The 16,115-nt window shown below is 41.7% G+C and overlaps 2 protein-coding genes across 6 annotated transcripts in view; one reads left to right on the top strand and one right to left on the bottom strand.

The window, feature by feature from the left end:
* NLN (neurolysin) overlaps positions 1-10,650 on the bottom strand; it is a 110,879-nt gene extending 100,229 nt beyond the window's left edge. For 2 of the 3 annotated variants that reach the window (XM_033179713.1, XM_033179712.1), the window contains exon 1: positions 10,437-10,650. In XM_033179713.1, the coding sequence (XP_033035604.1) occupies positions 10,437-10,477 (41 nt within the window). In that variant the 5' untranslated portion in view covers positions 10,478-10,650. The remainder of the gene's footprint in view (positions 1-10,436) is intronic. The other variant, XM_033179714.1, reaches the window with a different exon arrangement.
* A 51-nt stretch (positions 10,651-10,701) lies between these two features.
* The window catches only part of SGTB (small glutamine rich tetratricopeptide repeat containing beta), a 57,812-nt gene continuing 52,398 nt past the window's right edge, over positions 10,702-16,115 (top strand). For 2 of the 3 annotated variants that reach the window (XM_033179718.1, XM_033179715.1), the window contains exons 1-2: positions 10,702-10,910; positions 12,012-12,133. In XM_033179718.1, the coding sequence (XP_033035609.1) occupies positions 12,034-12,133 (100 nt within the window). In that variant the 5' untranslated portion in view covers positions 10,702-10,910; positions 12,012-12,033. Of the gene's footprint in view, positions 10,911-11,264; positions 11,574-12,011; positions 12,134-16,115 lie in introns of all 3 variants that reach the window. The other variant, XM_033179716.1, reaches the window with a different exon arrangement.

Genomic DNA, 16,115 nt, shown 5'->3' with positions numbered 1-16,115 from the left:
TTTCTTCACAGAATTGGAAAAAACTGCTTTAAAGTTCATATGGAACCAAAAAAGAGCCCGCATTGCCAAGACAATCCTAAGTCAAAAGGACAAAGCTGGAGGCGTCACGCTCCCTGACTTCAAACTATACTACAAGGCTACAGTAACCAAAACAGCATGGTACTGGTACCAAAACAGAGATATAGACCAATGGAACAGAACAGAGTCCTCAGAAATAATACCACACATCTACAGCCATCTGATCTTTGACAAACCTGAGAGAAACAAGAAATGGGGAAAAGATTCCCTATTTAATAAATGGTGCTGGGAAAATTGGCTAGCCATAAGTAGAAAGCTGAAACTGGATCCTTTCTTACCCCTTATATGAAGATTAATTCAAGATGGATTAGAGACTTAAATGTTAGACCTAATACCATAAAAACCCTAGAAGAAAATCTAGGTAGTACCATTCAGGACATAGGCATGGGCAAGGACTTCATGTCTAAAACACCAAAAGCAACGGCAGCAAAAGCCAAATTGACAAATGGGATCTAATTAAACTAAAGAGCTTTTGCACAGCAAAAGAAACTACCACAGAGTGAACAGGCAACCTACAGAATGGGAGAAAATTTTTGCAATCTACTCATCTGACAAAGGGCTAATATCCAGAATCTACAAAGAACTCAAACAAATTTACAAGAAAAAACAAACAACCCCATCAAAAAGTGGGCAAGGATATGAACAGACATTTCTCAAAAGAAGACATTCATACAGCCAACAGACACATGAAAAAATGCTCATCATCACTCGCCATCAGAGAAATGCAAATCAAAACCACAATGAGATACCATCTCACACCAGTTAGAATGGCAATCATTAAGAAGTCAGGAAACAACAGGTGTTGGAGAGGATGTGGAGAAATAGGAACACTTTCACACTGTTGGTGGGATTGTAAACTAGTTCAACCATTATGGAAAACAGTATGGCGATTCCTCAAGGATCTAGAACTAGATGTACCTTATGACCCAGCCATCCCACTACTGGGTATATACCCAAAGGATTATAAATTATTCTACTACAAAGACACATGCGCACGTATGTTTATTGCGGCACTATTCACAATAGCAAAGACTTGGAATCAACCCAAATGTCCATCTGTGACAGACTGGATTCAGAAAATGTGGCACATATACACCATGGAATACTATGCAACCATAAAAAAGGATGAGTTTGCGTCCTTTGTAGGGACATGGATGCAGCTGGAAACCATCATTCTTAGCAAACTATCACAAGAAGAGAAAACCAAACACCGCATGTTCTCACTCATAGGTGGGAACTGAACAATGAGATCACTTGGACTCGGGAAGGGGAACATCACACACTGGGGCCTATCATGGGGAGGGGGGAGGAGGGAGGGATTGCATTGGGGAGTTATACATGATATAAATGATGAATTGATGGGTGCTGACGAGTTGATGGGTGCAGCACACCAACATGGCACAAATATACATATGTAACAAACCTGCACGTTATGCACATGTACCCTAGAACTTAAAGTATAAAAAAAAAAAAAAAAATTAAATTTTGTAGAGAAAAAGCAAAAAAGCAAAAAGCAACAATAATCCACCCCAAAAGTTCAAAGACCAAAAATAACTGAAACATCTATGAGGGGCTCTTACAAATTAATAATTCTAATTTTAAAACTCCCAAAATAAAACTAGGCAATTCACACAAGTAAAAACAGTAACTAGTACTTCTCGAGATTTTATTAAGTGCCAATATGGTAGACTGATGACTAAAATGGCCTCAATTTTCCACCTGCTATGTGTCTATGTCTCTTAACAATGTGAGTTTGCTGTTCTACCCATTAAGAGATAGAGTCTGTTTCCCCACTTCTCGAATCTGGGCTAGCCTTGTGACTTGCTTTGACCAGTAGAATGTGGCAGAGCTGATGAGGTTCCAGTTCCAACTGCCTTCCACTCTTTCATGGAACCCTGCCACTGCCATGAGAACAAGCCAGAGGTAGCTTCCTGGAGGATGAGAGGTCACAGGAAAGACGGCCAAATAGCCCCAGCTGTGGTCATCCTACATCACCAAACATGTGGCAGAGGACAGCAAAGAGCTGCCTACACAACCCATGGCTGACTGAAGGAGCATGAATGAGTTAAAAACAGAAAAACTGCCCAGCCAAAATCTAGATTTGCCAGCAAAAATAAACATTGATCACTGTACTCCACTGAAATTCAGTTTGTTATACAGCATTTTTGTAGTAATAGGAACGGATATAACCAGGCAATGTTCAAAGTGTTCTATATTTATGTTTCAATCTTAAAAGGTGAGTACAGGCCAGGCACGGTGGCTCACACCTGTAATCCCAGCACTTTGGGAGGCGGAGGCAGGTGGGTCACTTAAGGTCAAGAGTTCAAGTCCAGCCTGACCAACATGGTGAACCCATTTCTACAAAAATACAAAAATTAGCTGGGCATGATGGTGGGTGCCTGTAATCCCAGCTACTCGGGAGGCTGAGGTGAGAGAATCGATTGAACCCAGGAGGAGGAGATTGCTGAGATTGGGCCATTGCACTCTAGCCCAAGCAACAGAGCGAGACTCTGTCTAAAAACAAAAAAAAAAAAAAAAAAAAAAAAAAGAAAAGAAAAAAAGGGTGAGTACAATTTTTCCCTCTCTCATCTCATCTCCTACTTACTTGCCTGACATTTATTCCATGCTAGTCACAATGGTCTCTTTACTTTCTCAAAAACACCAGGCATAGCCCTGCTTTCAGAGCCTTAGTATGTGCTGTTTCTCCTGCTTAGAATGACCTGCCTCAGGTATTCACATAGCACAACTGCTCACTTCTCTTAGATCATTACTCAAGTATTAATATCACTTTCTTAGCCTTTCCTGTTGACTCTACAATTTCCTTCCTATCGGTATTGAGCATTCCCCTTTCTCGTTTTACTTTTGCTCTGAAACACATTTTCCCATCTAACTTACTATATATTTTCCTTAGTTGTATCTCCCACTGGAATGTAAGTTCCATTAATGCAAAGATTTTTGTCTGCTTTGTTCATTGCTATACCCCCAGACCTAGAATACTGTTTCGCATATAATAGACAATAAATATTTGGTGAATGAAGAAATCATCCAATCAATTCCCAATTTACTGAGGAGGAAACAGATACGGAGAACTTAAGTATTCTTGCCTAAGATCACAGTGCTAGTCAGTGGCAGAACCAGCATTCAAACTCTGGCAAGCTGTTTCCACATTTATACAGTCGACTCTATGATGCTACATGCACTTCGTAATGCGCAGCTTGGCATTTACATATGTACTCAATACACATCAATTTCCTTGGTTCTTTATATCTTTAATTTAGGTGGTTCTCCCCTAAAGCAGGAAGTCCTGTGCTTTGTCTTAACCAAAGAGGTGATAATGTTTAACCTTGAGGAAGAACCAGGTTGTTTCTGACCAAAAAAACCACAGTTAAAGGACAACCAAAAATGATAGAAGCCAATCCTCGGCCGAGCGCAGTGGCTCACGCCTTTAATCTCAGCACTTTGGGAGGCTGAGGCGGGCGAATCATGAGATCAGGAGTTCGAGACCAGCCTGGCCAACATGGTAAAACCCCGTCTCTACTAAAAATACAAGAAATTAGCTGGGCGTGGTGGCAGGCGCCTGTAATCCCAGCTACTTGGGAGGCTGAGGCAGAAGAATTGCTTGAACCTGGGAGGCCGAGGTTGCAGTGACCCGAGATCATGCCACTGCACTCCAGCCAGGGCGACAGTGTGAGACTCCGTCTCAAAAAAGAAAAAGAAAAAAGAAATCCTCTTTTATAACCAAATCCATTTGTACAAATAATCTCAATCTATTTCTTGATACTTTAACTTAAAACCCTTTTTTAAATCAGATTTTTTTTCTCAGTACTGTTCTCTTAACATTTTGGAGATTATGCCTACTGGTTTTAGAGGAATAATTTCAATTTTATTTAATTACGCTCAGACATGTAAATATTGTTAAGTTTATTAATAACTGTAATTTAGGCCAGGCCCAGTAGCTCATGCCTATAATCCCAGCACTCTGGAAGGTTGAGGCAGGTAGATCACTTGAGCCCAGGAATTAGAGACCAACTTGGGCAACATAGTGAAGCCCTGTCTCTATAAGAAATACAAAAATTAGCCGCGTGTGGTGGCACACACTTGTAGTCCCAGCTACTTGGGAGGCTGAAGTGGGAGGACTGCTTGAGCCTGGGAGGTTGAGGGTGCAGTGAGCCATGATCACGTGACTGCACTCCAGCCTGAGCAACCAAGTGAGACCCTGTCTCAAACAAACAAAAACACCAAGAAAACTAGAATTGAATTTGTCTGACTTTCTAAGATTTTCCATATAAATAAATTTTCACATCAGAAAACAAATAACGTTTTGGTTTCCACATCACAAGTCCTGAATTTTTGTTTAGGAATCACTGAATAAACCTTCCAAAAATGTATGAAAATAAAAATTATAGTAAGAGAAATTTCCACTTATCAAACTGGTAAGGATAAAAAAAACATTAAAATGCTCAGTGTTGGTAACAGTATAGGAAATTAGCATTTACTTACTCGGTAAGATTATAGTTTGGGAGAAAGTTTTTAAAACAGAGTAAGATGATAAGTAGACCTGAAAGGTATGCATGCCCTTTGATGTACAAATTCAATTCGTAAGACTTTATACTAAGAAAATAATTAAGGATTTGGAAAAGGACAGTAGGAATGTTTATCCAAGCACTATTACTCATTGCAAGAAGTTGGGAATAGTTGACATGTCTAAAGGTATGTATTAATCAAATTGCATATATCCCCAAAGGGAATATATTATAGCTATTTATATTTTACAGGATGTTTGTATAATATTAAAAATTATAAAAGAATAACAACATCCTATTTGTAAAAAGAAAGTCTGTTCATAGAAGAAATGTTGAAGGCTGTTAAGAATTGGCTGTTCTAGATGGGTGGATTATGTACGTATTTAATATTTTCTTTTGCTTGTCATTACTTGCTAAGTTTTCAATAATGAACATGCATTGCTGTCATCATTTATTTATCTATTTTTGAGACAGAGTTTCACTGTTGTTGCCCAGGCTGGAGTGCAATGGCACGATCTCTGCTTACTGCAACCTCCGCCTCCTGGGTTCAAGCGATTCTTGTGCCTCAGCCTCTCAAGTAGCTGAGATTACAGGCATGCACCACCACGCCCAGCTAATTTTGTATTTTTAGTAGAGATGGGGTTTCTCCATGTTGGTCAGGCTGGTCTCGAATTCCCGACCTCAGGTGATCCACCTGCTTCGGCCTCCCAAAGTGCTGGGATTACAGGCGTGAGCCACTGCGCCTGGCCTGCTGTCATCATTTTAAAAAACCAAGCTGTGTTTTTTAGGCCAGGTGCAGTGGCTCACACCTGTAATCCCAGAACTTTAAGAGGCCGAGGTGGGATCACTTGAGGTCAGGAGTTCAAGACCAGCCAGGCCAACATAGTGAAACACCACCTCTACTAAACATATAAAAAATTAGCCAGGTGTGGTTGTGGACACCTGTAATCCCAGCCATTTGGGAGCCTGAGGCAGGATAATCGCTTGAATCTGGTAGGCAGAGGTTGCAGTGAGCCGAGATCGTGCCACTGTATTCCAGCCTGGGCGACAGAGCGAGACTCTGTCTCAAAAAAACAAAAACCAAAAGACAAATCAAGCTGTCTTTTCTAATTGAAAGAGGAAGCTAGGCTATTACAGCTGTTTTGGCTAAATATTGTTGAGTCAACCTTCTCGTTTGTTTCTTTGACCATGTCACTCATCCCTCATATTCTATAATATACATTAGGTTTTGCTTGGGTCACATGCTATGCAATCTCACTGAGGTAGGAGGAGGAATTCTCCTGGTTTGCTGTGGCAATATAGAGGTTTTTTTTTTTTTTTAAAGCCTTAGCTATTATTTAGTCAAGCCCTCTTTATTTTACAATATAAGGAACCTGGGCCAGGCAATGATGGCACACACCTGTAATCCCAGCACTTTTAGAGGTTGAGATGGGAGGATCATTTGTGGCCAGGAATTCTAGACCAGCTTTGGCAACATAGTAAGATCCTATCTCTACAAACAATTTTTTAAAATTAGCTGGATATGGTGGTGAGCACCTGTAGTCCCAGCTACTCAGGAGGCTGAGGCAGGGAGGATTGTTTGAAACTAGAGTTTGAGACTGCAGTGAGCCATGATCATGCCTCACTGCACTTCAGCCTGGATGACAGTGAGACCTTGTCTCTAAAATACATACTATGTAACATACATACATACATACATGCACTCATACATATGTAACTGAAAGAAGTCCAAGGGAATGAGTGATTTTTTTAAGGTCACAAAGTGAATTGAACAGCAACTATAATTCAAACTCCAGATTCTCAGTCCACTTATTCCCAAGAAATTGGCTGAACACCCCCATTAATGATCCTGGCTGCCCACCTGGCCTTGGGCAGCCGGTATAGCAGCTCTAACAAGAAAACCCAAAGGAAACTATAAGTCAGTTAGGCAAAAGCCTAGTCACTCCATAACACTAAAAGGATCTCTCAAGTGTCAGAGGAAACAGGAAAAACAGGAAAACACAGGGATCCTCCGTGTTGTCTAACATGAACTCTTTTGGAAGATACTGATTTTGAAACAGAGTCGATTCTGTGATAAAGTACAGAAGCCCTGGGTTAAGGACTACTGTATATGATGATTAACTGTGAGATATGCCCTTATATAACAAAATAGTTAATGTATTTATGGTAGCTTCTAACAAGGTAATAATTTTTTGGCTATTAGTTTATTTATTTTCCTCCATGCATAAACAAAGAATCTAATACGACATAGCAACAGCTCTCAAAATGTAGTCCACAAACTTTAAAGGTAGAGGTGTGGGGAGGGGTTCCTGACACCCTTTCAAGGAGTCTGTGAGGTTAAAAATCTTTTGCAACAATACTAAGACATTATTTCTCCTTTTTACTTTGTGAACATTTGCACTGATGGTGAAAAGCAATGGTGGATAACATTGTTGGTACTTCAGGACAAATTGAGTCAACAGCACCAAACTGTACTAGTAGCTGTATTTTTCATTGCTATGCACTCAGGCTAAAAATAATGTCAATTTCATTTTAGAATATCCTTCATGAAATGGTAAAAAGCATGAATTTTTATTAAATCTCTACCCTTGAGTTACATGTGACCAAGTACGCACAAACCACTTCTGCTGTGTACCTGAGTATAAGGGTTGTCCTGTGGATTTGGTTGCCCAAATCAAAAGCACTTTTGCAATTGGTTGAACTGTGAGCTGAAATAGCTTTTTTTCATGGAACACCATTTTTACCAGAAAAAAAACTACTGACAGACAAACCAGGGTTATTCAGACTTAAGCATGTAGCAGAAATTCTGTCAAAAATGTAACAAAGTGAGACTGTCACTTCAAGTAAAACAACTGACAGTTTGTGTTGCCAATGATACAATTCTAGCTTTCAAGTGAAAACTAGCATTTTGGAAAATCCTATCTGCCACTGTGAGCTTGACAGCTTCCCAATACTTGAAGACTTTTCTGATGAAATGGGAAGACATTAAGGAAAGTGATTGTTTGATACTGTATAATGAAATATGTCAACATTAGGAAGAACTGTATAACACAGTGAACCACTAAAATTTCCGAAGGACTTATGCTTAATGTTTAAAATATCAGGCATCGATCCAACATCCATTCAAAGTATAAGGTACACCAATGGTTATTAACGTAACAATGTAAAAAAGTACATTGATATAGTTTCAGATTCCACTTTGTAACTAACCTTTAAAAAGCTACCATTTGTCAAACTTTGATGTGATATCAAAGGATATCCATGATTATCTTTAAAAAACTATTAAAATATTCTTCTTTCCGGCCGGGCGCGGTGGCTCAAGCCTGTAATCCCAGCACTTTGGGAGGCCGAGACGGGTGGATCACAAGGTCAGGAGATCGAGACCATCCTGGCTAATACGGTGAAACCCCGTCTCTACTAAAGAATACAAAAAAAAAAACTAGCCGGGCGACGAGGCGGGCGCCTGTAGTCCCAGCTACTTGGGAGGCGGAGGCAGGAGAATGGCGTGAACCCGGGAGGCGGAGCTTGCAGTGACCTGAGATCCGGCCACTGCACTCCAGCCTGGGCGAGAGAGCCAGACTCCGTCTCAAAAAAAAAAAAAAATAAAATAAAATAAAATAAAATATTCTTCTTTCCAACTTCACATGACTGTGAGGTGGGATTTTCTTCATCTTAAACCATAATGAAACAGTGCAGCAGCTTAAATGCAGAGGCAGACATAAGAATCCAGTTACCTTCTATTATGTCACACATTAGTTTTGCAAAAATGCAAAACAATGCCACTCCTAGGATAACTGTTATTAAAACCAGAAAATAAGCGCTGATGATGATGTGGAGAAATTGGGATCCTTGTGTACTGCCAATGGGAATGTAAAAATGGCACAGCCACTGAAGAAAAACAGTATGGTTTCAAAAACTAAACATAGTACTATCCTATGACTCAGCAATTTTCACTTCTAGGTACATATGGTATCCCAAAGAATTAAAAGCAGGGATTCAGACAGACATGTGCACATTAACGATCATAGTAGTAGTATTCACAGTAGCCAAAAGGTGGAAGCAACCCAAATGTCCAGACAAATGGATAAACAAAATGTGATATATACATACAATGAAATATTATTCAGTTTTAAAAAGGAAATCCTGACACATGCTTCAATATGAATAAACCTTAAAAACACTTACTAAATAAACCAGACTCAAAAGGACAAGTATTGTATAATTCCACTTATATAAGGGACCTGAAATAGTCAAATTCATAAAGAAAAAATAATGGCTAACCAGGGCTTTGGGGAGGAAGTAATGGGCAGTTATTATGTAATAGGTACAGGATTTCAGTTTGGGATGATGACAAAGTTCTGGAGATGGACAGTGGTGTTGGCTATACCTCTCAATTGCACACTTTAAATTGTACACTTAAAAATTATTAAAATGGTAAATTTTGTTATATCTTACCACAATTTTAAAAAGAAAACCCCACAATGTTACTCTTCTCACTGATGGGGGGAGGGGGTTGGTTTGGAAAATAGTTATTTTTCATTAAAATCATTATTAATGCATGTAGCCTATTTATCACTGTTTTGTAAATTAACAAATACTTACAATTTTTCCAGCTTTAATGTCTAATATGGTTAATATAAACATATATACCATACAAACAGAAGCTCTTAGGTCCACGGTAATTTTTGAAAGGTAAAGGGGCCCTGAGAAGAAAAAGTTTGAGAATTGCTCTTATATGAAGATTTATTTCCTCTTCTCACACCTGCATTATATGAAGATCTTCATTTCTTGGTATAACTTCATTTGACAGTTATATCGATTGCAGCCTGGAGACTAGCAAAAAATGACAGGCTGAAAGATCACAAATCATCACATTAACTCTTTGCAATTACCACTGTCGCCTGCCTGCTCCCTAACTCTACGGACTGAGCAACACAAAGCTCCATCCATTCAGAGGAGTGGCAATGTGCAAAAGGGAACCGTAGAAAGCTTAAATGCTGACATGTTACAAAATAGTTTTGTTGACAGCTAGCAAGAAGCACACATTTTCTTTTTTCTGTTGAATCTTCATTTGGATGTACAGTTCTGGGCAGATTTGGAAACGGGGATGGTGGCGGCATTGTTTCCGAAAACCAGCGCATTCGTGCAAAGAATCTAATTCCCTCACCATCTTGCTACTGGTCTGTTGCAGTGGGGTGTGGTTAGAGGGCTAGGAAGCAATCCAAAACAGCAGCTCAGGCTGCCCAAGGCCGTGTACAAGCGATCATTTTCTCCATTTTGGGCCAGGTCAATTTGCACCGGCAAGAGGCAGAATGTTTGTTTTATGGGGAGGAGGAAAATAAAAAAGGAAGTTAGAGAGCATGGACGGAAATAAGCAACACCACCAAAGAGGTTTCATCTCGGGTGGATGTTAAACGATTGGAATGCTAATAATGGGCGCAAGGAGCAAACAAAATTGTTCTGAGTCCACAGCTGCGGCACTTTTAATGACAGGTGTGCAGTTCTGCATTGGGGTTGAAAGTGAAATGATTTTCTTATCCAAACTATTTGCATTCATTTTGGGCCGCGTCTGTGACCAGCCTCGCTGACTGCGGCTGAGGCAGTCCCAAACAAAGGGGAATGGACGTCCTCCCGAGGGAGCGGAGGCGGGAAAGGTGGCTCCAGGTGGCCGCGCCAGGTGTGCCCCAGGGGTCCACCTTGCAAGCCGAGGGGAGGGTGCGTCCCAGGAGCGTCGGAGAGGCGCGGTCGGGAAGGGTTGGGTCCAGGCTCCAGGCACCACACGGCGAAAGACCCCGCCCTGCCCACGGCCAAGGTTAACCCGCGCGCTGGAGGTACCTGCGGAGGCTTCGCACAGCCAAAAGGCACCGGGCGATCATGGGAGCGTTGAGAGGCTGGCGGCGGTGGGCGCGTGGTCCTTCAGCGTGGCGCGACAAGGCGCTCCACAGCGCCTGGGCGCCCGGGAGTCGCCAGCCGGCCTAGCCGCAGAGGCCACAGTGGCTAACGGGCCAGCGCCCTCCCACGTGCGGCAGCTCCACGCCGGCGCCTACCAGCCCCGCCCCGCGCCGTGCCCCGCCCCAGCCCGCGCGTCCGGCCCCGCCCCAGGGGCGGTGCAGGCCAGACCCTGCCGCCAGAGCTAGAGCACAGCCGGGTGGGCTCTGGGGTTGGCGGCCTGGGGGCCGGGGAAGTTTGCACCGCCGCGCCCAGTGCTGCGATCCCGAGCCGGGCTTCAGCCCCGAGGACTAGGGGTCGGGCGGGCCGGCCTACGGAACCCCGCGGGCCAGCAGCCGTCGTCTCGCGTCCTCCTGCTCGGTAAGGGGGCTTCTGTCTGGCGAGGGTGCGCCTCCCGCCGCCCCGGACCGAGGCCCGCACTGGCACTCGCTGCACACCGGGCAGGGCCGAGGCGAGGCGGGGTGCCCGAGGGAGGACGGGAGGGAGGGGTAGCTCGATGCGCTCTGGGGAGAGGAAGGGGGAGAAGCCTGGACGAGGCTGGGCATCTCTTTCCCTCTTCGCACCCCTTTTCCCCCCTTTCTGTTTTTACCTTCTGCCCTGGGGCCTTATTTATTGCTTGTGACCCCGTGGCCTAGAGGCTGACATCGCCTTTAAAATAACTACACAAATAATAAACATTATAGCGACGGGTACCACACCCTGGCTTTGAATTAGGGAACCTGGGGAACAGATGGATGATGCGATTTAGTGGAAATCAGCCATGAATGCCGGCTGGCCCTGCGCCACTGTTTGGATGCGATAGTATTCCATGTGAATGAACATGACCGGGAGCTTCCAGCTTGTCCACGAGAGCACAGCCTCTGCAGGGAGCGCCGGTCGACTTGTAGTATCCATCGACTTGGGCAGCGATTTCCTGACATGTCTGCTGATTAAATAGAAATGCCATTTTTATTAAGAACGACACCAGTTGAACAACCTTTCGCGAATGTGTTTCCTCGTCAAATAACTCTCAACCTACAAAAAGTAGGTAGTATACATTATTAATACTTTTTTTAGGTCCCATGAAATAGAGGAAGATGCTTGGTTACAGATCAGCTTTTAGTCAGCAGTATGAAAGCCTCTCAACTTAGTACTGAGGCCTTTAGGGGATTTCTATATGGTTAGATACTCAGTGATAGTCTAAGCTTATGCTGTACTTGTTTTGAAGACATTTTTACTTATTCCAAGATTTAACATACTCTTATACCACTGGGTATTAATGAAAATATGTAATAAATTACCTTCACAATACTTTGTGCTCTCCTGACTCTTAAAAAAAAAAAAAGATGAAAGGTCATACAGTTTTGTGTTTTGTTTTTACCTTTAATATAGTTTATAACCTGTATCATCTTTGTAATTTATGACTTTTCTGACTGATTCTTCAGAATAACTTAGTTCAGTGTTTTCATTTTTCTTATCAAGGAAAAGTGTTTAAGCTTCTAAAATGTCATCTATCAAGCACCTGGTTTATGCAGTTATTCGCTTCTTACGAGAACAAAGTCAGATGGACACTTACACCTCGGATGAACAAGAAAGTTTGGAAGGTATGCATCTGCTCTTTGTGTTCATTTATATTATAATTATAAACAAGGACTAAAATAGCTGTAAGCCCAACTTGATGATCTATTGTAACAAAAATCAGAATTTTCTTTGATCTTTCAAGGAGAGGCCTGACTATAAGGTTATCGTATTTCCATTTTCTGAAGCTTATTTTATTTAACAACAAATTAAGAGGACTATTCATTTATTGAACAAATACTATATGTCGGAAGTATGCTGTTCACATTATAGGCAATGTTTTCTTCACAGCAACTGTTATGTTAGTATTATCCCCATTTAACAAGTGAGAAAATGAAACTAGGGCCAGACTTGGTAGCTCATGCCTATAATCCCAGCACTTTGGGAGGCCGAGGCTGGTGGATCATTTGAGGTCAGGAGTTCGAGACCAGGCTGGGCAACATGGCAAAACCCTGTCTCTACTAAAAATACAAAAAGTAGCCAGGTGTGGTGGCACTTGCCTGTAGTCCCAGCTACTCGGGAGGCTGAGACGGGAGGATGGCTTGAACCCAGAAGGCGGAGGCTGCGGTAAGCTGAGATTACATCATTGCACTCCAGCCTGGGCCATGAGGGAGATCCTGTCTCAAAAAAAAAAAAGAAAAAGAAAATGAAACCAAATAGCATAACCAGATAACACAGCTGATATGTGAAAAGGTGAGATTTAAAGCCTGGTTAATACTCTGAAGATCTTGTTGTCTGCATTTCCTAATAGGAAAGCATCCAGTTTAGAAATAATATATAAAATACCTAAGTCATTTTAATAGCACTATGTAAAAGTCTAATAATTATACCACTAGTAAGATCTGACCAGTGCCTAATTTGGAACTTGAAATGAGAGCATTTCACCTGTGTTTTACATTAACTTTAATATTGGCTTCAGTAATCTGTAAAGTTGAACAGGACGTAGGTGATGGCATCGTGTGTTTCCTCGACACCATCTTTGTTCTTCATGTTTATGTGTTACAAAATTTAAATTCAGTACAACCATAACAAGGTAGAATTCGGAAGATGGGCTTGTGGATGTTCAGTGAATCTGGTGTCCCTGTGGCCTAAAGTCTTTTATTTATTTATTTATTTATTTATTTATTTTTTGAGACAGAGTCTGTCTGGCTCTGTCACCCAGGCTGGAGTGTAGTGGCACGATCTCAGCTCACTGCAACCTCCACCTCCTGGGCTCAAGTGATCCTCCCACCTCAGCCTCCCAAGTAGCTGGGACTTTAGGAGTAAACTACCACGCCTGGCTAAGTTTTTTATTTTTTTTTGTAGAGACAGGGTTTAGCCATGTTGCCCAGGCTGGTCTCAAACTCCTGGGCTCAAGTGATCCACTCACCTTGGCCTCCCAAAGTCCTGGAATTACAGGCATGAGCCAGCCCTCCCAGCCCTAAAGTCTTAATTATTGCAGTAAGAGTGCATTTGGAAGAACTTAATAAATAATAGTATAGTTTAAATTTCCCATCTTGAAACTGCTTCTGTAATTTCAACAAGCACTTCCCTGTGAATATGCTTTTAGGAGGTGGAGATGAAAATTGGGCATTTGCTCTAAATCTGCTTGCAGTCTGGTTAGATGATGTCTTTCCAGGTGGCAGTGAGAGGAGCAGGTGATGCACAGTTGGAGAACATTGCCATCAGTCCATTTAATATTAAGGTCTTTTTGTTCTCCGTGGGATTAGACTATGTGAAGATAAAGTTGATTGGTTATCTAAGGAGAATGTTAGTTATGATTGCTCTGTAGCAAACAGATAAATGCAGTCATTTAAGAAAAGATGTTTCTTTTCTAATCAAAGGCAGCATAAAAGTTTTAAGGGCCAGAAAGAAAATTGAGGTTTTTTTTTTTTTTTTTTTAAACCAAGATGTTATGTCCTATTTTTAGGATGGTATTCAGCCAAAAATATGTGCCTTCAGCTGTTTGTTATATATGGCAGTCAGAAAGGGTGCCAATTGTTTTTGACTGACCCTTATTTTTGACTCTGTGAGTCTAATTTAATTGAACATGAAATCATGTGGAGGTGTCTGCCCACCTTCTAGACATTTTTAAAAGCCCTGGGAAAGAAGCCTCAGTTCTGATACCAGCTTTACCACTACTGTGAAGCTGATGTATCATCAGCTTTGTCTTGCCATCAGATTATGTCACCTACTCCTCAGTTGTCATCTACTGACATTTGCTTCGTTCCTTGACTAATTGTGGTTCCTGCTCACTGTCATTCTCTCTAGCACTACTCCTGTTTAGTTCTTGGCAATTGCAATATACTGATAGATGATTATTTTAGTTCCCTGGCTCTCAGTTCTTGGCCTTGTCCAGTGATCTCAAACACTTGATCGTATTCTAGATCAGTGGTTCTCAACTCGGGGGTGATTTTGCAGTATCTGGATACATTCTGATTGTCACAACTGGGTGAGGGGGGTGGCTAGTATTACTGGCATCTAGTGAGTAGGTAGAGGCCATGGATGCTGCTAATGCACAGGACAGCCCTTCACAAGAAGAAATTACCTGATCCAAAAGGTCAGTATGTAGAGATTGAGAAAGCCTTCCCTAGACTTAATCATTACCAGAGTTGCATTCCTCCCCTAATCTCTGTCCAAAACATTTCACTTCCTGACTACTATTGCCTATCCTTCCAAGCTCACTCCCTCTAGAATCCCTACTCCAGCTATTCTTTGACCCAACCAATACCTCCAGTCTGTTCATCCCTCACCTTTTCCCACACCTCTTGTTACTCATCTTAAATTCCATGGTTGATAATTACAGTTATTCCCTCGTCACTCTTTCCCTTTCTTGCAAAGCCCAACTTTGTTTAAATCCAGCTCTCCACCTACTCTGTGCCCACCTACTCACACCCACTCATGTATATAGATGGAGCAAAACACACAACTTTGCTGACTACTCCCACTTGAAATTTATGGCTCTGAACTTCAAGCAGCCCTTTAATGCTGTCAGGCAATCACACTCTCTGTTCCAAGTTCATTCGTCCATTTATTTTCCTAGATGACCATTTTAACACTTTCTCATATCTTCTCAAACCCTCAAACCTCTTTCACTGTCCTCACTTTTAGTTGGTTACCTTGCTTTCTACTCCACCAAGAAAACTGAAATAATAAGAAAATAGCTGGGTATGACAGCACTCACATACTCGGCCTGCCTGCCTGTTTGCCGAGCTATTACCATAGGTGGACTATTCGCGTTCCTTTCTAAATGGAACCCCTCTACTGGTATACTAGATCCCATCCTGTCTCACCTACTCCAGGATATCACTTTAGTTATTTTTTTTATCTTATAAAATTTTCATACTCTACTGGATCATTTCCATCATAATATAAACTTATCATTATTCTCCCTTCTTCAAAAAAGCAAAAATAAACAGCAAATAATTATTTTACCATACTACCCCCAACCCATTACTGCTTAATTGTATGTCTCCCTTTGCAGCAAAACCATTTGAAAGAATTATCTATGCTTGCTTTCTCCAAACCCTCTCCTTCTATTCTTCTTAAACCCATTCTGATTAAGCCTTTGCCTCTCTCTATCTATACCACTCTTGTCAAGGTCATTAATGATTTCTGTGTTGTTTAATTTAATGGTCAGTTCTCAGCTTTCATCTGAGTTATTAGCTGTCATTGATAATGTTGATGGTCATTTCCTCACTGCCCCCACCCCCACCCCAGTGTATTTTATTTAGTTTCCAGGATACCTCATACTTTCTTGGCTTTCTTATCTCATTGTTTGCTTCTTTTCTGTCCCCTTTGCTGGTTCCTCTTCTTTTCCCTGACCTGGCGTACCCAGGATCCGCTGCTTGATCCTCTTGTCTTCATTATCTATACCCATTTCTTTGGTGATATCATTCAGCTTCTTAGCCTTAAATACCCCGTATCTATATGCTATTTCCCAAATTTATGCCCTCAGCTCAGACCTTTCTCCTGAAGGTCTTCTTATATATCCAAGTACCAACTAGATATCTCCACTTGCATGTCTAA

The sequence above is a fragment of the Trachypithecus francoisi genome, unplaced genomic scaffold (assembly GCF_009764315.1).
Source record: "Trachypithecus francoisi isolate TF-2019V2 unplaced genomic scaffold, Tfra_2.0 Lachesis_group2, whole genome shotgun sequence".
Lineage (NCBI taxonomy): Eukaryota > Metazoa > Chordata > Mammalia > Primates > Cercopithecidae > Trachypithecus > Trachypithecus francoisi.
The sequence above is the reverse complement of the archived record's forward strand: the minus strand, read 5'-3'. Positions and strand labels throughout refer to the sequence as shown.